This window comes from Chaetura pelagica, unplaced genomic scaffold, assembly GCF_000747805.2.
Source record: "Chaetura pelagica isolate M959 unplaced genomic scaffold, ChaPel_1.0 scaffold67, whole genome shotgun sequence".
Lineage (NCBI taxonomy): Eukaryota > Metazoa > Chordata > Aves > Apodiformes > Apodidae > Chaetura > Chaetura pelagica.
Window position 1 is genome coordinate 5,854,318 of NW_009954107.1, and position 27,713 is coordinate 5,882,030.

Sequence of the window (27,713 nt, forward strand, 5' to 3'; positions counted from 1 at the left end):
GTGATAGGACAAGGGGTAATGGGTGTAAATTGGAGCATAGGAGGTTCAAGGTGAATATCCGAAAAAATTTTTTTACTGTGAGAGTGACAGAGCCCTGGAACAGGCTGCCCAGGGAGGTTGTGGAGTCTCCTTCACTGGAGACATTCAAAACCCACCTGGATGCGTTCCTGTGTGATGTACTCTAGGTTACCCTGCTCTGGCAGGGGGGTTGGACTAGATGATCTTTCGAGGTCCCTTCCAACCCTAAGATTCTATGATTCTATGATTCTATGAAATCTCAGGTGGCCAAACTGTGTAAAACAGCAAGTAACAGTACTGCAGCATTTGATTTATGGGCAGCTGAGCACTGCAGGCAGCTAAAACTCCTCCTTAGTTTGTCAATGCCTTTCATTCTCACTGATGGCTACTGCTGCAGAGATCTGTTGCCATCAAAGGATCTGAGCTGGTTTTGCACACTCATGAGGTCCTTCCTTGGTGCCAATATTCTGCCCTTGTCTGAATAGTGGGGAAGCTAATACACTGCATGACAACATCACAGAACATAAAACCTATGTAAAACATGGTAAGTCAGACAGCACAACATTAGAAAGCTGCTTAGCCCATAATACACAAAACCTCTTTTCCACCTAAACTACCAATACAAGGAAGCTTCTATTAAATAGGGTCACCCAGGAGCATGGGGCAGCAAAGGAGCCACAGGCTTGTGAATTTTTACTGATCTTTCTGCTGGTTTGACCTGCAGCTGATGTTTGCAGTTGTTTGGTTGTGGTTTTTTTTAAGTTTTGGGGTTTTTTCCCATCACTTTTGTAAAGCTGTGTGGTTCCCGTTCCACAAAGGTCTCTTAACTCATGTGACCTCTGAAGGAATTAAACATGTTTTGCTTCCTAAATGGAAAGTGGCTAGAATATTTACATAGTGAAGTAGTCTCTTAAGATTTATCTCCTCCTTCCTCCTGGATTTTAAAAGAAAATAAATTCCACTTGCTTGAAGTTGATCTTTGCTTTAATATTTTTAATGATGTGTTGAGGACAGTGGGCTGGAAGCGCAGGATTAGAGCACTCGGTTCTTTTCTCAATTTTGTCAGGGACACGTGTTAATTCAAGTAAACTCTGACCCTCCTCTTCTCATCCTCCCCAGAGCACTCTGTTTTCTATTGTGTGAAAGATGTCTAGTGATACATATGGCTTTAGATTCTTACAGGTTTTTTTAATACCAAAACCAATGTTTTTCACAGAAATGCAAAACATTTTTCTTGCGTATATTGCACTCCTTCTTAATTCCTGTAAATCTTCTAAATCACATTTTGAATGTCACTTTTTTAGCACAGTATAGTGAACAGTGTTTAAAAACAGAAAAAAATGTTTTTGTACTTTCTCCACTATCCTCCAATCTGCCAAAACTTGGGGCGTTTTGCAAAATTCTGCAAATTGACGTCAGCCCCTTAGGGATAGTAAACACAGCTTAAGTTATAAAAATAAATAACTAAGGAAGGTGGAGAAAAGACATGGAAACCAAAAGAAACCTATCACAAACTCTCCCTGGATTCTGAAGAATATATGGTTATACCATAAAAATGTCCAAACAATGCAATTGAGCAGAAGGTGTTAGAGCTTGGGCCTTAGCTGGCTCTGCATTAAGCGACATTAATGTTTTTATACGGCCTTTGGAAAGCTCAGAATTGACCTGTTTTTATTGTTTTTATTGGCTCTCTTGATGATAGACAAATGGGGCTAACCTGAGGCCAACATAACCAGCAGGAAATTTGGGTCATGGGTAGTTACATTTTTAAAACTTGTGTTTTAGGGTTGTTCAGTGAGGATAATTGATTGATTGTTGGGCAGTGCAGGGAGCCCCTAAATCATCAGAGGTGGCCAGATAATGACAATCTGCCAGTGGATTGTATTTGAGGCAAATTTCCCAGCTCTCTACAGAGCTATGCTGTGCAGTAAGGCTGCGAGTCCCGTTTTTTTTTTTTTTTTTTTTTTTTTTTTTTTTTTTTTTTTTTTTTTTTTTTTTTTTTTTTTTTTTTTTTTTTTTTTTTTTTTTTTTTTAATCACACTCCAGCCCAACTGGCCTGTTTGGACAAAATAGCCTCTGAAACTTGGCAGTTCCATTTGAAGTCCTCTGTAGTGCCATTTCCCAAGAGATAAGGGAAAAACATTCCAGAGAAGTTCATACCCTAGGAAGACCCTACGTGCGTTTTGAAGTTAATCGTTTATTATAACTAGATTTTTTTTTCCTCTTTCATTTTTACTTTGAAGATAAGAGGTAGCAATTGTTCCTTTAAATTGTGGAGTTTTAGTCTGCCCTACAGTAAATAATCCTGAAAGTTTAGACCTATTTTTTTATCATGTATGTTTGAAGGTTTGCCAGAGATGCTATACAGGTGTACTTTCAGGAGCTACTGTCTTCAAGCACAAGCTGTTGACCTTGCTGTTCTATGTGACCACGTGCATCCTCAGTGCTCCGTGCATTTGGGTAACTTGTGCATACAAAATAGAGCTTTTTCAAGAACTCATATTTGGTGTTGTAGGAGCATGCTATGAGATACTTAAGAGATGGAATGAAGTAAAGAATTTATGTGTTGGGAGGGAAGGGGGCAATAGATGATATGCCAGTAAGTGGTAATGATGTTCAGTAGTATATGGCATAGGGCTTGCCTCTCCTAAAAAGTGAACTCAGATTAATATAGATTGGAGTTTGTTATTTATTCCAGAATAACTCCATATGTAGGTTAATCCTCAGTTCTTGGATTTTTAGGACTGTTTAAGCTTTTGTTAGTTGCAAGTGGCTTCCTCCCGATAACTACATCCCTCTGAATTCCTTGAAGTTTTGTCTTCTTCATTTTTAGGATCTGGATGGTCTGATATTTATTGTACTAGTGTGCAGATGATAATTTGTGTCTATCACTTTTCGAGAAGAGAACAGGTAATACTGAACGAAGGCAGGGTTCAGTTGAAATTTGTGAAGCAACAACCTTGTCTTGAGGGTGGCCCAGCTGCCCGAGTATGCCAGACTGGTGCCAAACACCACTGACTTGCTTCACAGGCGGAAGAGTCCCTGGATATGCTTGCTGTACATGTGATTTAATGCTCTGTGCCCAAACACACCCAGGGTGCCAACCCCTCCTCGGTTTCTGAATGTTCCTTTTTGCCTCTCGCATGCTTTTGACCACTGTAGCTTTGTAATTTGCTGCTTCAAGTTCACAGTGTGCACTTACTTTTAGATTTAGCATGTGGGTAGTTAGAAAATTCTTCTCCGAAGTATGAATTTGAATAGAAACATAAAATCTGACCACATAAAAGTCCCTTGAAAGATGTGTCCATGGCAAAACTTGTATGTCAGGAGCAGGGTGGGGCCCAACGTCTGCAGAAATGGTGTTTCCTATAGCATGGGCAGGAAAAAAAGTTTATTAAGAGCTTGAATAATTTGTGCTTTCTCTATTGAGACTTATGGTGAATCAGTGGACATATAAAAATCACAGTTTATGAGATGCTTGTTAGCATTTCTGAGGTTGTCAAAGAACAACTAAAATAAAATACAACCAAATCCAGGACCCCCTGAAGTGTTGTATGAAGTATGCTAGGCAATGGAACTTTCTGTTTCCATGTTCATGAAGTCAGACTCTAAAATCTCTGCCCAGGTTTCAGAAAAAACTACTTAGTTGTCAGAAGAGCTCAGAACTTAAATAATGAAGTTAAAAGCAGTGATTAACCTAATTGCATGTTTTTGTTATTGTATAAACTTATCTTTCTGATTTGCTTGGTTTGTATTTTATTTACTTACTCTGAATCTATTTAAGGAGTATATTGTTGGCTGTGGTGCCTTTTAACCATTGCTAGTCTATTTGAAGTTACTGTAGGAACAACCAAGAATAAATGTTTGCAGACTTGACTCTTTGGATTTTAAGAAGTTTGATGTTATCTTGTACACTATTAACTGACCCACAGGTTTCCACAGGGGTTTGTTGATCACAGGGCAAAGGGCAGGGTACTGGTGTTGCAGGGGACCTCTCGGATGGATCCAAGCGATCACTGCCACCAAGAGTGGAGGGATATTCTTTTCGCCTCTCACACCTCCCTCCTCATGCAGGAGCAGCCTGATCCTCCTGGTTGCCTTGTACTGACCCTGCTTCTCAGCTGATCCCACTGCTGAGCTGCACACCAACCAACAGCAGAAAACCGATGTGTGAAGATTTCATAGGCAGGTGTGTTTGTGTACACAGTGAGGCTGGCAGTTTGCCAGTATGAATAGTCACTCTGCTGTCCTGAGTGGCAGAGACCCGCAGGGTGGATCTGAACCCCAGCCCTGGTGTTACATCATGTGGATGTCAGTGTGGCACCTCAGGGGATTCATGTTTGAAGTCTCCTTTTTACACCCATGGGAAGTGAGAAGTAAGTGAAATGTCAATCACTGAGAACCTAGGACATCCCAGCATACTCTCATTTCCCCCCTCCTTTTCTCTTCCAGCCTTCCTCATTATAATCGTCTTTCAACCTATCAGTCATGTACTTCTCCTTGCTTCCACATAGCCTTTGCCTTACCTCACAGCATGGATGTGCTGTGGGAATGAGCCTGACCTGCCTAACAAGAAAGTCTTTTTATGTGTAGAAAACCTGCAGAAGTTGGTGAATATGCTATGAAGGAGGCAGAAGGAGAAGAGGGTCTTGGTCCTGTTACAGAGCTATTCTAGAAAACCACACTGGTCACTTAAACCACATGCTTCACAGGTTGTTCCTTCTGATTCTCATTTTCTGGATTTCTGACCTGAAAGCATGTCCTGGTTTGAGCCAGGATGAAGCCAATTTTTCTTTTTACTGACTTTTTTTTTCCTTCAGTAAGCTTTCTTGTAACTAGCAACTGTGTTCTGCTGGGCTGATAAGACAGTGGAATGTTTTTCTAACTACTGAGGCTTCAAGGCCACACCTGCACTCTGCCGGCTCAGACACTATGGGGAGATCTGTGACCCCCCCGTAGGAGGCTGAGTTAGACAGACAGCAAAATTGGCCAAAGATATTCCATTCCATATATCTACGTAAGCTCAGAGGAAGGTCAGAGATCACAGAAGACAACTTCCTTCCTTCTTCTTCTTCCCTTCTCTTCCGTCCACGGCCGGCATCCAGGGAGGACTCTGTTCATCCATCACCGTCGATCCTCAGGCTTGATCTCTCGTGACCCCCATAACTCTCTGCTCTTCTCCAGCAGCAGCTCCGGGATTCCTCGGGACTCTTCCCAGTTCAGGGAAGTGCTGTGGGAGTTGCTGGGGTGGGGGGAGGCGAGAGGCTTTTGCCCATTCCTGAACATATCTGTACATAATTGTATATATTTTCTTGTATCATTCATTAGTGTTTTAATTAAAGCTGTGTAGTTTAGTTTTCAATCCAGCCAAGTCTCTCTCTTTTTCTCTCTCTCCTTCCCTACCTGGGTGGGAGGGGGAGGGGATCGAGAGCATTGTTGTCGGACCTGAGTCAAACTGTGACAAAGCATAAGGTCAAGTTTGCAGATGTGCCAAGAGTTCACAATAGCAACTGAAGTCAGTGGGAGCTGGGCTTTCAATTCCCTGCTCAAGTACAAAATCAGGCCCAAGGAGGAGGCCCAAAATGAGAGGAAGCATTTGACCTTGTGCTTTGTACCATTTCTACCCATACTGCAGAGGCCGGTGTTCCCATCCTCTCGTCATACTGGTATGCAGAGAAGATCTAATCCTCAAGCTTCTCAAGTGGTAAGATGTTGCTGTCATGAATCTAGGACAAAACTTGGAGGAAATTAATAATTTTGCTGTTTTAGCAGCAAATAAGTCCCAGGGCCATGTGCTAACAAATGAGAATGCAAATGTTGAACAATGTTTCATTAAATGAACTGCTATTAGAAGAAATAATAACTTGTGGATGTAGGCAGGAGTATGACAAAATGATAAACCAAAATATGTGGTGAATCTTACATGATCTTCCTTCTGTTTTTCAGACTATTGGTGAGTCAGAAATGCCCAGTGTTTTGAACCAGTTACTGCCAATGATCAAGTCTTACAGTGCGAGGACGAAAGATGATTATACCTGTGAGGACTTCCTTGTCTTGCTGGTGTACATGTATTCTGTGGTTGGAGAACTCAAAAGTGGAAAAGAACTGGACACAGCTGAAGAAGAGGTGAAAAAGGCCCTAGTCAAGGTGATTTGTGATGAGCCAGAGCCATCTCCTTTGTTGCAGAAAATAACAGGTAAGATTCTGCTTGTGTCATGAGGAATCAGATGGCTGGGAAATGTGGGAACTGGGGCAAACACATCAAAGTGGCTTGACTCGTCTGTGGTGCTGAGGGTACATGAGTAAGCACAAGGATTTCCTGTAGATTTGTTCCATCTCTCATGTTCATATATGCAAAATGCTGACAGGCTCTCCTTGAAGAGTGCTGAGTCTGATGAAAGCCCTACAAGTTGTTCTTTTTGTTAAAGGTTGACTAAGTTTGTGTTTTCATAAGGTGATCTTTTCCACAATTTCCTTTATTGATCAATGTAAAGTTGACCCTGGGAAGTCAGAATTAATTCTGGGAACATGTTCAGTGGACCGCAGTTGCTTTGTGAATATGAGGAGCTGGCCTTGTCTGGCATGAAAGAAGAAATGTGTCTAAAACAAACATTGAGCTTTTTGCTGAAACGACATGAACATTATCCTTTAAAAATAGCAGGCCAAGCCTTTTTTTAGGTGAGTGCTCATAGAGTAAGAAAGCTCTAACCTCTTGCTGCCATTGTCACATTTTATTAAAGAAATATTTTAAAATGTAAAAAACTTTAATTAAAATGAGTGAACTATGGCTCAAGGGTGATATACCTGAATGGGAAAAGGCATCTCGCTTCCTGCTATCAGTTTTCCCAGTGTTTACTAACAGTGACCAGGTTGCTGAGCAGATCATCTTTGAGGCAGGGAGCAAATTAACAGAAATCAAGATGTTGTGAGGAGCTTAGAATTGAACGCCAAGAGTGGGCTTTAATGGGGAAGTCTCAAAGGTAGTGAAATGAGTAATACTGCTGTTGGTTATTCTGGTACTGTTCCCTGTGGATGCTTCTACTTCAGAATACAGGTGTAGTCTGAGCAGTCTGCTATTGCTTTGAGTGCAAAATACTGTAATGGTTAAAAGGCTCTTACTGTAGGAATGAACATGTTCGGTTATATTTGCACTGTGCTGTTATTTTAATACTCCTTGGCCATGGTGCCCACAGTGTTCCAGACTTCTTGTAGACTTTTTTTTCTCCTGTTTTTCAATATATACTGCACATCTTGTCCACTATATGATACTCCCCTCGACTTCAGTGGTGTCTTCTACTGGATGTGGTGCCAGAATTTCTGTTTTCATACTCTACTTTTTCTCCTATAATTGACAATGCTTTGAATCAGTTTTATGAGTTTGTCTTAGTTGTGCCTAGTGTAAGTATGGGAAGACTTGAAATCTAAAACTTCAGTCAAATACCAAAGAGAAGCTGCATTCCTATGTACATAGATGTTGCTCTCTGTGCTCTCAGGTTATGTATTTGCAAGCACAGATGAAGATCAAAAGAGATGTTCTGCTTGTCTTGTGTCCATAACCTTTCAGTCATTCCATACTTTTGCAAAATGCTTGTAGGCTTGATTTCCAGTGGACATGTTTCCTGCGTAAAAGTGAGTATCTGGGTGTTTGACCTCAAATTCTGGGCAGATGAACAGATGAATGGATGTTTCAGGACAGATTCTTCAGTTCATGAAATAAAATTACCCTGTCTTGTTACATAGTGGGAGGACTGTTGGAAGTGTGTTGGGCTTCTGATGTACAGCATTCACCTCCTTAGGCAGAAGTATGCATTCTGTTATGTGGGGCATCTGACCATGAAAAAGAGAAAGCCTTGGATGCTCTGCAAACACTGTTCAGTAACAGCCGAAGCATTTGTCTGTTATCAGTGCTGGTTTAGCCACAAATCCAACACACAGCACCATACAAGCTGTGGTCAATAAAGTTAACTCCATCCCAGCCAGGCTCACTATAAGTAGTTTTAGACCAAGCACATCATTATTATGTGATTAAGTTAATTGCATAACACAAAACCATCCTTGCATCCTTCTATTTCTGTATCTGTGTGCTGAGAACAGCCATGTTTGTACTTTTTGCAAAAGTGTGTGATAGTATTTCCCCTTCCTTGCATACTTTTTTGGTTTATCAGCATTCTTTGTTTCTACATCTTATTTAGGATGACAGTTCTTTTGCCTTATTCATAAAAGAGGAAAAAAAATGTTAAACATACTGTCGTGGCCAAAAATAAGGATTGTCTTGGGAGGAAAGTATAAAATGGAATTTCCAGTAATGCCCCTTTTCTAAGCCTTTATTAAACCAACAGATTGCTTTCTTAGCATTCGTGGAATTTGCTGAATTTGTAATTTGCTATGTCAGCAGTACAGTTGGTTTGGGAAGACTGAGAAAACATGAGCAACCTTAGACCTCTTCTTCCTTGACCTATATTTTGCCAGGCCTGTGTGTTCTACATCCTGCTTCCCTCTGAACCTTGGGTACCTTTCTTGCTGCTGGAGAGGTAAAGCAAGTCAGAACTGTAGGAGCACCCACAAGCTTTATCTCAACGGCACAGCAGGAGGACTGAAAGCAGGGCTGAAAGTCAGGGAATAGATGGCAGCACTGTTTTCTCCTTTTGGTACAATAGTGGGTATAATGTTGAGACATCTGCTTCCAGCAGAACATACTGTGATCTAAGGCTATTCCTTTTAGCAATACAAGTTGGCCCGTTCACAAGGTCAGCCCAGCTCTGCAAGTCAGCAGCAGCCACAGATCTGGACAGATCGTGTTCCAGACATACAACGTTCTGCCCTCATTGACTTTCAGTCAGAAACAAGAGAAAACCTTTTTGGCCCTTAAATGGCCACAGAAGTTAATTAGACTGAAATAAATGTCATTAATTCTTGGAATCTCGTATTCGTTACCAGACCATAGGAAAATGTTCATGATACTTTATTTTCAACCTTCCATCCAGGTAACTGATAGGAAGAATGTTAAATTGGGTGTGTTAGGAGAGAAAACTAAGGCAGTTACTGAGGGAGTTCAAGACACTGCCCACTGCCTCATTCCTCACCTTCAGGTTGCCACGTGGGACCTGAGTTCCTGAATATTCAGTATCCTTTCTGCAGTAAACCTGCCCTTACTAAGCAGCTTAACCTGCAAAGCTGCAGGTTGAAGTTCCAAACCCTGCTGGTGATGTATGCATGATTGGACAGCTTTCGTTACAGCAACAGATTGCAAAATGCACTGTTGCCTTTAAAAAAGGATGAAGAAGAAATAGTGAGTAGACTGTCAAGCTGAGTACTTCAAAGTTGAGAAATGCCAGTAACTGTTTCCTATGCCTTCATCATTTGACTCCTGTGTGCAATGTAGCACAGTCTTCAGTTTCGTATGATACAATGTATTTCCTGTGAGTCGTGGCTGCATTCAGTGTATGGACTGAACACAGCAGAGAAACAGAACAATATAGCTTCAGTTATTCTTTCACATGATGAATAAGTAGTAATAAAGTAAGTGAGACTCTCTATATTGATATTCAGTGAGTATAACTCTGGGTGTCAGTTTGCAGTTCATGAAGTGGACCAGTGCTCTCAGCTTTGTGTGACTCATTTTGAATCTTGAAGAAAAGCATTAAATTATGTTTTCAGGTGTTAGCGATTACATTTATTTGAACAGAGAGGACTTTGTGTCCTGCTTCCTGATACACCTGGTGTCTGTTGTTTTGGTTTTAAGTTTGGATCTAGCACTGTGCTAAGACTCTTTGATTTAAGTTGAAAAACTGTATCTCAGCTGTGAATTGCTGCTGCTTAGGCCTTTTGTTGAAAAACTGTATCTCAGCTGTGAATTGCTGCTGCTTAGGCCTTTTGTTTTCCTCTTCCCTGCGAAGTATGGGAGGTGTGCAGTCTTGAAACATACACATTTTTGTTGCTTCCATGGAGTCACTTGAGAAATAAAATGCAAAACCTTTGTAAAACTTTAGAAAACCTGACTTTTGAGGTCAGGTCATCAAAGTAATACCCAGCTTTATATGCGGTATCTTTTAGTCCTATTAAACTTGTTATACCACACAGAGCTAGTGCAGGCCTTCCCCAAAAGATGCAGTTCATCAGTGCACGGGGGTATTTATGCTGGTTTTGGTGTAACCTAGTGAAACTGGATTAGTATTTGCAGTAGTGGAAAAGAAAGCCATTCTCAGAGATGTTGGTCTGTCCAGTTGGCCACACTAGGTTTCCCTGATGTAGCCTGTATGATTACAGCCCTCGGCAGAATACGTTAAGATGCAGCATTTGTGTAAGCTTATATTGTGAAAGCACTGACAATTCCTGGCTGTTGAGCGTTAGGCTTCTCAACCTTATTGTTGCCTGAACATATGCAAAAATATTTCTACAATAGCATTCTGTATTGATGTAACACATTGGTTCATGGAAGCACTAAAAATATCCTGGAACTGTTAATTAAAATAAAAATGCAATACCTTAATCACCCAGTGAAATTTAAGAAATATGATACAATTTTTTGCGTGCATAATAATATAAAAATAGATTACTGGTGTTGTGTTTGATGGAGCTGTTAAATAATACGTGTTCTGGTAGACTATCAATGCTTTGAGTAATAAAACTGAATGTAACAGTTCCAAGATTTCTCCTGGGTGTAATTTACCACAGACATATGTTCTTCATCAGTGTTTCCAGCAGAATGTTACAAATTGGAAGGGAAACAGAATAGACCAAAACATAACAGAAAATGGTATTTTTCCATAGAATGCTGGGTTTGAGGGCATTTTTGAGGGATTTTTTTTTGCAGCTGTTAAAAAAAACCCTGTTAAATACTGTATTTATTTTATCATCTGTTCATCTATTTTTGTAAATGTCCATGTAGATCTGTGTACAACTACAAACGTATGCAGAAGTAATGCTAATAGATCCACAAAGCAGTTAAAACATCTATTCTTTCAGCTGCACTGTTCTCTCTTTTTCATCTGCAGATCTCTGTGGGAGCTTTGCAGGGCAGATCTGCCTGCTGTGGGGTGCTCTGGAGGCCAGTGGATAGCCCAAGGCTGCAGGGCAGCCAGCCACGCTGCCGTCAGCTGTGGGGGGCTGTAGGGATCAGTTGCCCCCTCTCAGGCAAAGGTGTGGCAGGAACCCTCTTGTAGCAGCAACTGCTGTTTATCAGCTTCTAAATACTGAAGTTTTTAATCTAATGGATTTCTGGACTTTTTGTTGAAGCGTAGGCATTGCTGCATTGCGTTAGACATGTGGTGTCTTTTCTACTTAAGGTTGTCCCCAGCACACAATACTCGAGGGAGGTGTTGTGCATTAATGAAGTTAGACACTAATGAAAGTATCATTACCTTACTGCTAGTGTGGCCTAAGTGTCATGAATCCTAAAATCAATCCTGGTTTTGCAATAAGCACTTGCTTTCCTAGATAGGGACTGCGGGTTCCCTTAGAGGACAGACACGCTCACTTCTATTTGGCTGTGGTCCTCGCTTCACTGCTGGTTTGGAGGAATGATTTCCCAAACTTGGTTATATTTTGGGTAGGTATGTATGAAATTATGTCCTTGGCTGAGGTTATAATGTAGCCCCTTTAGACAGATTGAACATACCCCCTGCCTGTGTACGAGAGGGTTTCACCAGCTTCACAGTGGAGGCGTAGCTCAGGTATCTGCTAGTGATTTCCCCCTGCACACACACATTCATGCAGTTCAGGAAAATATCGTTGAACTGCTACTGGTTAAAACCACAGAATTCCAGAGTAAATTCTGAGTGATTTAAAATTTTCCATGCTTTTATCAGGAGTATTTTCTATAAAGTTAATAAAGCATCTGCCAGTTCAGTGAAAGGCTAACCCTATCCCTCCCTTATATAATAGCTTATGTTCAGGTAATCCATAAGTTTCACAACAGAAGTTATGGAAAAAATAAGCCACAACTTGAAGAAAACATTTGCACTATTTTGTTTCATTTTGCTGTGTACTGAGACTTTAATTCTTACTACAAAGAGACTTTTTCCACATGTTCTTAAAAGTGAAACACATTATTAATAGCAACATGCAGACAAATTATAGAAGGGTTAGTCTGGTGTTTCTATGAAGTGTAGGTATTTATGCTGAGAGTTATAACTGGCTATAATTATCCAAAATAAAAGAAACTTCAACCAAATTATTTCTATCATTTAGGGATATAATAGAAAGATCAACATTAAGTATTGTCCCTTCTGAGTTTTCAAAGTTTACATAATTCAAGAAATTAAAAGTTTTTTATTTTGAATATTTAAAGAAGTCTTAACAAGCTGTGCTTTCTTCAGGCCTTCTCAAGGGCTTCTATTTTGCCTAGACATGCTTTAGGAACTCTGTATTTGCATTGTCTGCATAAAAAATAAGAGCCATGTGTTAACACTGCTGGGTCCTGCTGGGGCAGTCCTGAATGTCTGGGTACAGGACTCAGATGGCTCCTTGATTCCAGGCGTGTGTGGGAGTCTGGCTGCCAGTAGTTTTAGTAGATAAGGATCGGCTCCACACCAGAGCAAAGGTTTATAAGGTAAACTGTTTATGTTAAAAGTTCATAGAGTGGGTTACAGAGAGTGGAGGAATACCCCAATACATCAAATAGCTAAACATTTGAATTTCCAGACAGGCTTCTCTCTGAACTACTGATTAGTTTATTCTAGTCCCTTATGCTACAGGGTTGTTTTCATGTCTAATGTTAGCAGGACAGCTTTGCACTCCAGTTTGAATTGGGAAGAAGACCCCTTACCATCAGGTTAAGCTGTTGTATGTGCATGATTATAGGCTGTTTTGTTTGAGGAATCTGCTCTGTCCTGTATGTAGCCTGCAAGACTTCCCTGCTGCTCTAATGAAGGCAAACACCCAGAGTGCTACCGAGTATGGTCTGTGTAAACTGAATCTGCTGTGACACAGAGAGGAGATGTAAACTTGGTGTGGTGTGGCTGTGCAAACTGGCTGCTGCCATTGTCATGGATGCATTACAGGGAAGAAAAACTTTCTCATAGGATGGCTCCAACCAAATGATATAGAAAAGTCATCTCAGACTATGACAATGTTTCTTGCTCTTTCTCACATGCTCCCTGTGTGTCTATCAGAAATAATGACATGTTCCTTGCCCCAAAGGGCCCTCCTGGACTGGTGTGAAGGTAAGGTACAGTTGGAATGAGTTTTAAGTTTTCCCTTTTGCATTGGATGACAAAATGCAGTCTCTCTTGATAGAACGAAAGAGCTTCATCCTACCACAGTGCAGGCATAATTATTGCAGTGCGAGGACACCAGACCATTTTCTCCCCAGTTCTGAAATGGGAGTTGAATGTTCAGGAGACTTTTTTTCCAGTTGCCCCAGTTGATTTTATAGACACCTAAAATACTCCTGTCTGACTGGTGTATGTAAGATGACCTCTTGGTATCAGTATTATTTTCTTTGCATTTTGGACATGACCAGTGGAAAGTATTTGTGGTCCAGCAGGCCCAGAGAATGATGCATCTGACATTTGTCCTGCCAGGAGCACTGGGAAGACAAGCAAAGCTTCTGCCTGGCCACACAGGAGGGGTTACCCAGGGAGCTCCCACAGTTTAATTAATCCTGAGATGCTGCCACTGCTGCCACACTTAAGTCCTTTGCTTCATGGTAACAGAGCTATTGGAAGAAAGATCACTTCACATGTCCCAAGACATTAATCTGACTTATACAACAATCAGAAGGAACGATGGAGATTGTTGTTACCTTTGCAAAAGTGGGGAGAAATTTGGTATGCACCAAAGCAATGGCCTGCCCTGCTTTAGCCACTAACTACAGGCACAGAATGTGTGTCTTCATTTTTGTCAGCTCTTCTTAGAATTGTTGAGCTCTTGAAGACCTCAGTAGCTTTTTGCTGTGACCTTTCTAAAGGCTTTTTCCCATTTCTGTTCAAAATCTGTGGACAGCAAATGGGAGACAAGCAAACTAAATCAGTAGTCACTGATTTGAAGCTTTCAATCCCCGCCTGGATGGATTGGTGGACTATTTCTCACCTGGAAAACAAACAGGTTTTCTAGTAAATTGTTTGGGAGACAAATTGCAGTTCTGGATTAATTAATACATGAATTTGCATATGCATATTTTTTGTAGATCTTAAAAATATGGGGCATATCTTAAAAGTCAATGTTAAAAAGCTATGGTCCTAAAGGTGAGAAAATCAGGCTGCTTTGTACACATTCAGGGATATTTTGTTTGGATTTCAAGATGGTCATTAAAATGTATGGTTGAAGACAACCCAGTGGAAGCCCAGCAGTATTGGGGATTTTAAAATTTTTTTTAAACTTTCATATGCTGTCTGTTTATTTTGTCTTCAGCACCTGGTCTCAGTTGGCTCCAAACTGGATAGTAATTTTCATTGAAGTGTTTATAACATAAAGTCTTTTTTTTTGTTCTTAACATGAGACATATGCCTGCAGCTCTGCAGGCTGCTGTCTCGCTGCCAACTTAGAGGGACAGCCAAGTGCAACAGGAAACTGATATGGTGCAATTTTCATTAACGATTGGTATTCTTTTCAGCATGCAAATTCAATAGCATTTAGAAGATGCTTCTAACATCAAGTATTTCTCTGCTTTAAGCATAAAAATGAAAGCAGAAGCTGTTTTAGAATTAGCTAACTTTTTAAAAGATACTTTTGTATGTACATGGCATGACTAAATCCTTTTTTTATTCTTTCCATGCGAGTCACTTCCTTCCAAAACCTTCAGGTTTTGGCATATTGTAAAATTCTGAGCAAATTCTTGCTGTTTTCCAGAGCACACCCAGCCTGGCAAACCAAGAATGGTGAAATATTAAATAACTGTCAAAATAAAGAAAAAAACAAAACCACAAAAGGAAAGGAGACTTGTTAGTAGTCACTACCCATATGACAGAAAATTAATGAGATTTTTTGGGTTTTGTTTTCCCTTTTGCACACAGACAAATTTTGAGGTGTTTGATGTAGATTGCAAAATGTTCCATTGTTAGATTTGGATAATTTCTTATAAAAATTTCTGAGTATTCTATTATAATACCTGTCCATTTGGTATCTGTTTTGAATACCGCGCTGTGTGCTGAATCTGATGATACAAGGACGGAGAGCATTGCCATTGCCAAGGAGAGGAGGAATAACTGTCAGCTTGAGATATTCTAGTTGCTTTCTTCAGTTCAGTAGTGGGGGTAATTCTCTTGTATTTACCATGAGATTTTATCAGGGGTGAATTCTGTCCTTTGAATTTTGGGCAGTCAACCTATGTCAGACTAGCAACATCTGTGTGTTTTAATGGTGATGCAATATGTTGAAATCCAGTATTTCAAGAAGCAGTCACACCTAGACCTAAAATGGAGTCATATGACTGCTTCATCACAGTGCTAAACCAAAGAAGTCTCTTGAATAATTGATCGTTACCTATCTTTTCTCTTCCAAAACTTCTGCTGTGTTGGTAATCTTAATATCAGAACCAGGAATATTAATACCCCATTGAAAGGAATTTCTAGAATTTAATAAATATCTCAGGGATTTATGGCTTAATATACATCACTTGCCCATGGAGTTCATTAGTCAGCATACCTTAATTTTCCCCTCTTCATCTCTTGCTTTGAAGACTCATTGATTTTGGCTCTGGAGGTCTTCTGTTCAATCATTCATTATAGTCAAGATAATTTGCTTTCACATCTATTATATTTAAAGGGTCAGGTTCTGCTTCTGTATAAATCAGTGTGAAAACATACAGTGCTCCTCCTGCTTGCAGCAGTCCGGAGATCAAGGTTAAGGGATGGATGAGACTGTTACATTATCTGTGGATCAATTCTGACATAAAGGGGTAAGCAGGATTAAAGATTTTCATTGATCTGTCAATCTTGCTAATACAACTTTTTTAATATAATGATTTAAATACCTTTCTTAGAACTGTTGTTAGTACTACTACCTTTTTGTTTTCAATAACATCTAAATACTCTCACATACTACAGAAGTTCAGCAGAAGTGCTATGTTATTTAAATGAGTAGTTTCTCACAAATCTCTTCCTATGTACTCAAGCCCTTACTATAAGCCTAAGAGGCACACCTCTCGTGGTCTTGAATTTTAAATCAACATGAAGAAGGTGCTCTCATAGTACTTTTTCTTCCTGTTTCTTCCTGGTTAGTTTTAAATTTTATAGTTAAGTAAATGTCACCTCTGGTGGTTAAAGTTCAGGTCAAGTTGCATTTTGCTGTGACCCTCCTGCTCTCTTTTGCAGACACTGGGACTGTGGTCTGTCAAGACAGAAAGTTCACAGATCATAGCCTGAGGATTTCCCCCCCACACTTACTTTCTTGGATATCCTTTTGTCAGGCAAGGAAAGTAATGTTTGTAAAATTTGATTGAAGGAGCTTTGTTAATTGAGAGTTTTGTGTAAATAACAGAGTGATGTTTGTGCCCTACAGAATTTTAGAAAGCATTTTGCATCGCTGAGGCTAATTTAGAACCATATGTCTGATTCTCTTTTAATTTCTCACTTTATTCATGAAAATAAACATTATTGTGGGAATAGTTGCCTGATGAGAGGTGGCAACAGCCAGTCATAGCCGATTAGACACATTTATTTAATGAAAAACAACACAAATATGTATTTGGCTTGCATGGATTTGTGTTAATGTGGGGAATGTGTGGATATAATGTGTGAATGTTCCTGGTTTATTCAAATGTCCTTCTTCAGGCTTTTGTTTCTGGTGATGTCTAAGTACATTTGTTTAACAGATCTGTGTACACCATGTGTGCTGATGTAGTCCCCAGGACTTCAAAAAAATAATAGAGGGAGAGATAGATAGAGTTGCAAAACCGTCTTTGGGGAATGCTTATAACCATGGAAAAGTGCTGCTGCCTGTTCACCAAGCAGAGTTACCTAGATGACAGCTTCTTTTCCAGCCTGTTACCAAATATCTGCATGTCTGTACCCAGGAGGCTCCCCAGAGATATGCCACAATCCTGGTGGGAATTCTGCCTTTCTTCTCTCAAAACGTTGAGCAGTTGAAGAATATATAGACATGGCAGAGCCACTCTTGTGTTAGCTTAGATAAGGTCTATTAGAATGGAAGCTGCAAAAGGGAAAAACCTAATAAAATAAAAATTTGAAAAGAGACTTGGCTTCAGTACCCTTGCCAAACAGCAGATGAGAACTGGGAGCAGGGAGCTCTTCCATTTCTTCATCATCGTTTCCTCCCTCTTCTGTCCCTTTCTAGCATCTTCTCCATACTTTGGTCACTCTGCAAATCCTGTGAATGAAGTGAGGAAGAAGTGGCAGAATAAATACCACGGGCTGATTGATTGAATCCGTATCTTAAGGTTGTTCTTGCTGAGGAACTGTAATTCTGGTATTTGTTAACTTCTGCTTGCCTTCACAAACTCACTGTTGTTCCTTTGATGCTTTCAGATAATTTCTGAAGTAATAAAACAAAATACTTAAAAGCTGAAACAATATTCTTCCTGTAGAGAAAGATACTTATTTTACTGGCAAGTTCAGATAATTTGGCTGCACATCATTGCTGTCTGCTGCTTGCGCTAATACAATAGCAAGTTGTCTTCCAAATGGACCAAGTTTTTACCAGAGGATAAACATACCACCTAGGCTTTGCAGGTATTTGGCAGCAACAGAGTACTGAGATTGATGAATAATTCTTTCACTTTTAGACTTTTCTGCCTATATTCCTTTAGCTTCTATTGTCTCTTCATGCCACAGCTCTTTTCTCCCCCATCTATCTCATATTCCTCCCTGTTCATCTGTTTTTATATCTGCCCCCATTTCCAGCCTGCTGCTCCAGTTCTTCCCTTTACCTCTCCATCACCCATACGGATCCAGTCCACCTTTAGCTCCTTGCTACACTTCCCTATTTTTGTCCAGCTCCTCCTAAAGTCTGCCTTTGGTCTCCCCAGGCTCCCACCTGTAGGTTGCCTCACACCTCTGCTGCATTTGTTTATGTGAAGTATCTTTCTTCCCTTTGTTATTTGAGTTCCATCAGGGATGGGAGTAGAATCACAGAATGGTAGGGGATGGAAGGGACTTCTGGAGATCATCTAGTCCAATGCCCATACTAAAGCAGGTTTGCCTAGGGCAGGTTGCATGTCCAGGCATGTTTTTAACATCTCCAGAGAAGAGGACTCCACACCCTCCCTGGGCAGCCCGTTCCAGTGCTCTGTCACCCTTAAAATAAAGATGTTTTTTCTCACGTTCAGATGGAACTTCCTGCATTCCAATTTGTGCCCATTCCCCCTCATTCTGTCACTGGGCACCACTGAAAAGAGCCTGACCCCATTCTCTTGACACTCAACCCTTCAGTATTTATAAGCATTGATAAGATCTCCCCATCAGTCTTCTCTATGCTAAGAGTATGCCAGGTTGGTTCCCACCACCCTACTTTAATCTAGGTTTAACATAGAAACCTTGTCTGTCTGTCTGTCTTTTTATTGCCAACAGAAAGAGGTTTTTGAAGGACATGATTCATTTTGTTTAGTTGGGTGCTTTGAAACCAGCCTTACTAAGAGCCTGTCCCAGTGTTCCCAAGGGTGAGGTGTGGGAACAATCCTTCAACAAGCTAGTTATGTACCTGGGGAGCATGCATACTTGCCTGGCCTGTGACATATCTGCAAAGAGCCACAGCAGGATGGTGACAGTCCCCTAGCTGCTCCTGGGGGCTTTCATCAGTAAAGGTCAGGTTGCAGAGTTTCGATGTTGCTTTATTTTTGTTCATATTTATTCGTTTGTGCCTTTCTATTTGCTTTACATTCTGCAAACCCCTTCTTTCCTCAGAAGTAGGCTTATATTGAAAGTTCATCTCTTTTCACCAGCAGTATCTAAAGGTCTCATTATTTTACTTCAACTTTATGGCTCCTAAGATACATTCATGGTGCTTCCTTGTCAGATCTTGTGTCTTAGACAGCATTTCTCTGTGCAAAAAATACATGTTTATCTGGCATATATTTCAAGAAACAAGAGTATGTGTAAGTGAAATAATTTACAAACAGTTTTATGAGACAAAGAAACGTCAGACTTTGTTATTTTTTCTTCTGTTTTCCATGCCCATTTGCCATCTGCTTCTCACACAATGCAGTAGAAGTGGGAGTATGTCATGCATTTTATTTTTGAGTAAGTGGGTATTTCTGTGCTTTACAATGCACATCACTTCCTTAAGTAATTCCCTCCATGGCCCTGGTTTTGAGGTGCTGTCTTGTGTGTTGCCAGTGCAAATAACTTCTTCCAGTCTCTTACTTGTCATGGTAGACAGTTCAGTTTGGTTTGTTTTTCCTTATAGCAGGCATGATTGTTGGATTTTATATCTATTTGATTCTCATGTATTCTCTAGTATCTCTTTCCTGGTTTGGAGGAGATAAGCTAGGATGCGTCATAGAGCACTTACTCCCAGAGATAGCTTCAGCAACTGTAAAGGGACCATGAATACTTCAGGCAAAAGAAATAGATATTAGGCATAGATGGTAAGAAGGTCACTGGTTTTTGTTATTTTTTCCCCCCTCCCTAAGTAGATGAAGGTCTCTTCAAACAGACTGCAGAAATACCAATTAGTGTGCTTCATTCTGAAATGTAATCAAATTTAAAATGTAAAAAATCCCTTTCGGCTATACTATAATCGGGCTTCTAATTATGAAAGGCATATGTTCCCCTCCATCTTTCTTCCCTCCACCCATGTAGATAATTGTCCTTCTTGAATGATTTCTTCTTTGTGAAAATCTTTCTGACGTTCTACTCCTGGTTTTCTCAAAGCAATGCTGTTATCTGGTGCATTAGGTTTGTGTTGTTGGATTCTCGCCGGATAATATGCAATATAGTTTCACTGATTACTTGCTATTTCGTGTGTCATCTGTGTTGTGGAATATCTCAAAGCTTGTCAGTCTTCCACTGGGGATTACATCATTTTGGGGGTCTCAACTGTTCTGAAACAAAAGCATACTTCAGTGGTAAAATATGTATGCCCGGACAGCTGGCAGTCTTTCAAGGCTCCAAACTTGACACAGTGTTAACCTCAAAGAAATATTTTTCCTTCTAGTCGCAGTAACTAAACAGTTATTTCTTCTTCTTTTTCTTCTTCATTTTTTTTTCTTGGTTTTTTTCTTTCCTTTTCTTTGTTTCTTAATGTGGGGTTTTCTTCACAGATGGTAATCACTGACACAAAAAAACACATTTCCTTGTTTGTTTGTTTTTTCCAATCTATTGCAGGATTTATTCTGGGATGATGTTTTTGATAGTTTTTGTTTTTATATTGTCTTTGAATGTTTTTGCTATGATCAGTTCAATTGAATAATTATTTCTTTAGTAGTAAGCATGATCTTGTTTGAAACATGCAAGTCTCTCTCTTATTAGCTTGCCTTTTTTTCAGGGGCAGATCTCTGGGGAGAAAGTTACCTGCACACCTGCTAAGCTACCTTCTCCTGTATTGAATTATAATAACAAACGGGTGTCACAGACCACACACCCCATCACATAAGCACCAACTGTGATGTAAAGGCTTCATAAGGGTTGAATTGAAAGGTGTCTTGCTGGACTAGGGTGAATTTCATCCCAAGATCCACTATATAAAATGGCTTCTGAGCCATTACAATATGCTAGAAAAAAATGTGATGCAAAATTGAACCAAGAAAATGCCATGTGCATACTTAATCTTAGATTTTCATGCTATTCCTACTGCTTTGTTAGGTTTAAAAGATATATGCTGCATTTAACTCATTCTGAGGAAAACCAGTCTGCCAGACTACCAGTTCCAATCTTCTACTTGAGCAGCCCAATTCCATGTTCATTCCCTGGTGAAGCCTACCTTGGTACCAGCTGCTGTGGTTGGGCTGACCCACAGGCAGGCCTGATCAGGCAAACCCATTGAGAGGCACTGTGTGAATTTCTCCTGCAGATTCACTAGGTATTGATGTAGCCAAAGTGAAAACACCTGTGGAATATTCTCAGCTTTAACAGAGTATCTATTTTATTTTCCTAAAATGCTATTCCGTCAAATGTTTATATGATCTCTCCATAATATTAAAAATTTGCCTTTCGTTTTGAAAGGGAAATTAGGTGTAGAATTTGAGTAACTAATAAAAACTAATAACAACAAATATAACATGTAAATTAATAAATAGTATTGAATATGGTGCCAATAAATAAACTACTATTGTTGGGTATATTTGAGTGGATCTATTTCTACATTTGATTCACTAGAAACTTGTGTGAGTTTCCTCTTGATGATTTATAGATTTTTCTGTGACTTGTGAATATTTCATGTTGAAAGAGTTATGGGAGTGGGGAATATAATTCTTTTGTTTCACAGAAGATGCAGATATCATTGGTATGACAGATTAATTTTTTCTTTATGTAGAAAAGCATTTAAATATGTGGAAAGTGAATATGAAAAGGTTCTGGGATTATTTTTTTTTTTAAGACTGAAGCTTTCCAAAACCATCCTTTAATAAGATTTGCTGTCTCCTTTTAATGTATTACAGATTAATAAACTCTGTATTCCTCTTAATTTTAGTGAAAATCCATTTTAATTACTTTTTTCTTGTATGAAATAATTTTCCAATATGAAGAAATTAGATGTCCTTCATTCATTCTTTTCACTCAGACCACTGCCAAAAGAGCACTTTTAAGCAGTTCATAATTGTGCAAGCTCTTATTGCTGTTGTTTAAATCCATGGCAAATCTGATTTCCCATTGGTTTGCATGCAAGTCATGCAGTCAGGTACCTAAGTATGCAGGTTGTGCAAATTCCAAGTTATTGAAGTGTCAGTATAGTTATCAATGGCAGCTGTTCATAGGATCCTTTACACTGAGCTGAAAATTTATCTTTTTATTTGAATGGTTCTCACTCCTAAAAACATTATGAAGTCTCAAGAGCTTTAGAGTATTTTTAACTAAATAGTGATTATGTCTTTCAGTTTACTTAGGCATTAGGCCAAAGATCATTCAAGTCAATATGAATTCTTCCACTTACATCAGCATGCTCTGGTTCATGCCCTTAATAAACTGTTGTGTTTGCTATCCAAACCAGAAGAGATTACAGCACAAAAAAATGGTGCAGTACAAACCAAAATGGGTTCAGTAATAGCCTGAAGTACTAATTCTACATGCAGTCAAGCCAGTGGAAGATAAACATCTGACAAGAAAAGCTGGAATGTTTGTTGCACTAAGTTAACTGCAGTAAAAACTTTTTGGCACAACCACACTCTTCTGTTAGTGATGAGAGGTTGGGATGAGCCATAAAACACCATGTAATATTTTGGACTGTGAATGCTTATCATTAAGCAAACATGGGCTCCTCTGTGAAGTAAAAATGGGTTTTGGTCTTTGTTTTGGAGGTCCTTTAATCATGATAGAACAATTATATTTATACAGCAGAAGTTCTGAAGTATGTGGTGACCATGATTTTAAACTGAAAGAGGGTAGGTTTAGATCAATATTAGGAAGAAATTCTTTAGTGTGAGAATGGTGAGACACTAGCACAGGTTGCCCAGGGAAGCTGTGGAAGCCCCCTCCCTGGAAGTGTTCAAAGCCAGGTTGCACGGGGCTTGGAGCAACCTGGTCTAGTGGGAGGTGTCCCTGCCCATGCAGGGGGGTTGAACTAAGTAATCTTTAAGGTCCCTTCCAGCCCAAGCCATTCTAGGATTCTAAGAAGCCCTGTATAAGGAACCATGAGAATGTGCTTGGAATAGGAAGCATAGTAGTCTGAAAATCAGGAATTCAGGTTTCATAATAAAGAGAAAGTAGGAAATCCATTGTTACTCAATATTACTTCATTAGTGTTCAGAGGCAAAAATGGAAGAAGAAAAAAACAAACACCTGAAAGACAGTATTTAACACTTTCATGTAATTATATTAGAACTGAGTAATCCAGTGGAATTAAAAAAAATATTTCTATAAATAAAAGAAAGGAAGATAAATACCCTAATAATAAAAATATCCGAGACAACAAATTGGATTTGGGATAAAAATTGTGCAATAGAAAAAAATAACTCCTTAACTGGTAGGTCTGAAAATGCAAGCCCTTTTACTTGCTTTTCACTGGGAGAAGTGCTAACCTTGTGGGAAACCTTAATGATAGTCAGTCTTTTCGTCTGTGTGGTGCTAAATTTTAGCTTTGCAACAAATAAAAAGCACAAGCTACTTAAATGTGATGATGTATTCATCTTAATATTTAATTTTGTTTAGTTTATTTTTTTAATATGAGAGGTTTTTTAAATATGAAAAGGGAACTGAAAGAAGTGGATATCATTATGCTGAACTGTTGTCTGCTTTCCATTTTTGTTCTGTGCTAAATTATTCCCCTGACAAACAGGATAGAAAGTATTTGTACTTCAGACATTTTATCATTAATCAACTTTTGTGTTTGTGTCTGGGTTAGTAAAAGCAGAGCTACTGTGGAAAGGGTGGAAATAATCATGCTGGCTATGCCTTCAAGCAATGCTCCTACCTCTGTTTGGTACATTTTTTCCAGTGTGTATCAAATACCATAGAAAAGGTAGAGCAGTGGTTGAGGAAGCAGCTGCTAAAGGGCAGTTTAGGCAAAGCCTTTCACTTACACTTTATACAGTTGAGTAGTAGAGGTGCCTTGGTATTATTAGTGGTTAGTTGTTCATGTTAGGTGCCTAAGATTAATTTTTGGATGTTGGCAAATTCTCCAAATGTGCCGGTTATTGCTGGCCCAGGAATGGGGACTGGTTAGGCTGGTGCTTCTCACCCCTGAGAATCAGGTCCATGTGATTTTTTTCATTTACTCTACAGTCCAGCTGATGGAGCAGTTGCTTTGCAAAGCTTTTGAACACGATTCATCAGCTACCATGGAAAGATTACGATTGAAGGCCCTTTGGTGCAATTTTCAGTCATCATGGGCAAAGTGCTCCCTTGTGGTCCCAGCTTTGGTAGAAATTACTTGTCTGATATTTTACAGATACACCCAGAAGGGATCTCAGCTCAGGTTTCTGGCTGCTTGTTGCAAACCCATGAGGCCCTCAGAGGGGCACAATGCATCACCGAGGATATCTGAAGTTCAGAATTATCTAAGAGAAGAAGCTGAGCTGTAGGGTCCATGCTTTCCCCCACACGTCTGGGTTGGGTGGAGAACAGGGCCAGTGCTGGTGATCAAAGCGGAGAGGTGCACAGCCTGAATACTGCCACTGCTCCTCAACTGTCTTTATCAAAGAGGAAGGTACTTATTAGCACAGAAGAGAGAAGGGAGTGTTGCTGGCTGAACAGTCAGTGTTATCTGTAATTTTGACTGGAGAGAAGAAAATGTTCCTCCAAACACAGCCTTATCCACTAGCTTGTTTCATGATTTCCTTCACACAATCGATTTGCATTCTCTACAAGCAGCAATTCACTTCTGGTTTTTCTCTACCAAAGGGAAACGGAAGTAAATGGCTCATTTTCTTGTATGGCTTTGGCATCTTACACATTTCGTAAGAAGGAGAAAATTTTCTTCTGAAGATGGTCTTGAATACAGAATGGGTTCAGAATGGGAGAGGCAGGTTTCTTTAACTGATGCCTGAAATTGTGCATGTGGCTTCATAGTGTCTGTTCTTACTTACGTGCACAGTGATTTGTTCAGATATAATTGCTTGGTTCATCCAGGCAAATGCTACACCATGAGCAATTGCCATCATACATGAAGGTCAGCTTAAATGCTTGGTCAGCTTTCTTGAATTCCTGCAAAAAAGGTATTTCCATCTGTAGGACAATGCAGCAGGAAAGAGGTTCTTTCTGCCGTTAGTCTAAGGACAAGTGATGAAAAACTGTAACAGTTCCCAGTCACTATAGATCAGTAGACACTTAAGAGTGGTTTGTAGCATTGTTTTACAGGTTGTTGCTGGTTTTAACTTGGATTAATTCCCTTATCTGGTTCACAGTGCAGTGTGTCTATCAGCTTGCACCAGCATGGCCGAGGGAGCTGGTTTGCAGTGCTGGAGGGTGCTGAGAGGAGTGAGGACTCCTGCTGTCATCCTGACTGCTGAGCAGTTTAGACAGCCATTTTTTTCATGAACTTGAACTCCACATGATTAGCACTTTATCAGCCAAATTCAAGGATTCCGTAGCTTTCACCAGGGCATTATCCCGCTTTTTCTGTTAAGTCTTTCCCCTGGTTGTTGTTGCACTGTTGGTGAAATGAAATAGCAGGCAACCCTCCTGTAAATAGAAGGAATTGTGTTAGTCCTCCTCCAGCACCCTTCAGTATGTAGCTGTTGCCATCATGGTCCTATGAGGACAGCTTTTCTGTCCTCATAATAGCAGAAATTCATCCTAATGAGCTATCAGTGTTGTTGTTGGAGGGGTGCTAAATCACAGTGCTTCCCTTTTACCTCCCCAGTTCCCACAGAACATGCCGGCATTTGTCTCTAAGGACACCGGTTATATCTTTATATGCTCTCCTTTATTTGTTTTAATCTAATCTACCTCCCTTATATCATTCTCCTCTCTTCCTGCCAGGAAGTTGTGGTGAGGGGAGCTGCCCCAGTCCCCTGAGAGTTGTCTCGGGGAGATATCTTGTGCTGTTGAAGGCCCCTTTATGCTTTGTGGAATGCAGATGGTCTAAATGCAAATTGCATTTTTTCTTTCAGCATAAAAGCACTGCGTTTTTAACACATGCCTCCAATAAGTACAGCAAGAATAACCAGTTAATAGTGGTTCCTTAAGGCAGGTATTCCAGTTGTCTTGGAATTTTACAGAGTCTCAGTAGGACGTGTTTATGAACCCCTCAGGAACATGGGTTCTAGGATATGGGGTTGCTATTAAGCAATGCCTCAGTCCTGACTGTGTGCTTGCTGTATTTTTTCATACTTTATGCTTTTTAAGTGGCCGCTGGTTGTGCTGCTCCACAAGGGACTATTGCTTCAACACAACAGTTAGACTTACTTTGTTCCTCTGCAAGTTATGTAATATCTAGACACATTTATTTAAATGACTACATAGCTTAGACTCTGTTTGCAATTTTTTTTGATAGATTTTTTTTTGCCCATAAATTGTACCAATCTCTGTCCAGATGAAATGCGAAGCTGAATGTTAAAGTTGCCAACAGTTTTATTTTTAATCAGTTACACAAAGCTTCCTTAAATGTGCTGAAGACTGTTAAAAAACTGAACTCAAAGGCATTTGATAAATTTAAATGCAACTTCTTCCCAGTTAATAATAGAACTGGCAGATCATACTGTCCTTCACTTGACTAGACATCATCCGTTGCTATCTAGTTTTTATCCGTAAATTGGAAATTGGTTCTCTGTGTCTAACAACTGAAGATTTTCCCAGCTTTGAGTGAACTAGCCTTTGAATTGAACTAGATGAATAAACTGACTTAAATGTTCTCCTTGCACCTGCAAAAGAAGCTGCAGCTGCCAAAAGATGAATACCTAAAAAAAACACTTGGATCTCTAGGATTTAGCCAGTGATTTCTGCCAGTTCAGTACTTTGATGTTCTTTGAAAGTTCAGCACCAAATACACAGTAATGGGGCTTATTATGTAAGTGTAGCCCTTTAAAAAAACCCAGCAAAATCTCTATTTAGAATCTTAATAAGCAAAAAAATACAGTTTAAAGAAAACTGTTGGTGGAAGCAGTTTTTAATAGCTTCTTTTTATTCATTCTCTTGTCACTGAAGTCAGCGTGGGCTTTCTTTCCATATGACTTGTCAGTGAAGGTGATGGAGGTCAGCTGCCAGCAGAGAAAGGTATTTGTTTAAAAGAAAAGAGCATAAACCAGGGAGGGAAGCATAATTTCACTAAGGCATTAGGGATGGAGGGTGTTCATCCAAGGTTTCTGGAAGAATTTCAAGAAGCAGCTGAGTTACAGTCATATGTAACTGAAAACAATTACTTCAGCAAAGAAACAGATGTGGTCAGTAGCTTACCTAATGTAGGAAAGCAGGCATAGTTATGAACCTTACATTTCTACTGGTGCAAACAATGACATACTTAAGAGGGAAGTATAAAGGCAGGAGGAGGAAATGGCTGTTGAGCCCTGTAAGCACAGGCAGGAAACCTTTGGGATGCAGAGGAGGGCAGTGCCCAGGGGCAGGGATTGCAGGAGACAGCAATGGCCCATGCAGGAACTCACCTCAACTTTTACCAGCACTGTAAATAACTGTAATAGCAAATAACTAAAGAACTGACATCTACAAATGAAATAATTCTCCTCGTTATTATGTGCGGCTCTTGATATAAATTAATAGAAAAGGTGCAGAAATGAAGCAAAGGGAAATGAATGTCTCGAAGATCGTGTAAGCATCCAGGGTTTTCTGGCAAAGTTTGAAAGAGATATAGGAAAAACCAAAAAAGTCTAAAACATGAGGTTTTCTATGAATAATTTTTTTCAGAGTTCTTATTTGCGTGTAATATGGGAATGCTGAAATTAAAATGGCAGACAGTTTAAATGCTGTCAATGGAGATGTCATTTCAGGCATAGCTTTTGTGTTCATTTTCTAATGTGAACCGAGAAGACACACACAGTTGCACTTTCACATACCTCCCTGAAAGCACATGCCCTGGAAAGTCCTCCCATGGCTATAAGAGATGACTTTGCAAAGGCAGGATCTAACATTAGATTCCTTTCTTGTGCTCTTGCCCAAGCGGACTTTGCAGGCTTGTATCGCAAACAGTCACATAGCGGGGAGCACATGGTGGTATTTCAGATGGTCAGGTATTTTTAAAGAAAGCACCCTTTC

At 39.8% G+C, this 27,713-nt stretch overlaps 1 protein-coding gene across 1 annotated transcript in view; it reads left to right on the top strand.

The window, feature by feature from the left end:
- Positions 1–27,713, top strand: part of SCFD2 (sec1 family domain containing 2) — a 203,591-nt gene that overhangs the window by 85,107 nt on the left and 90,771 nt on the right. Inside the window, exon 6 of the mRNA XM_010002530.1 lies at positions 5,965–6,214. Within this exon, the coding sequence (XP_010000832.1) occupies positions 5,965–6,214 (250 nt within the window). The remainder of the gene's footprint in view (positions 1–5,964; positions 6,215–27,713) is intronic.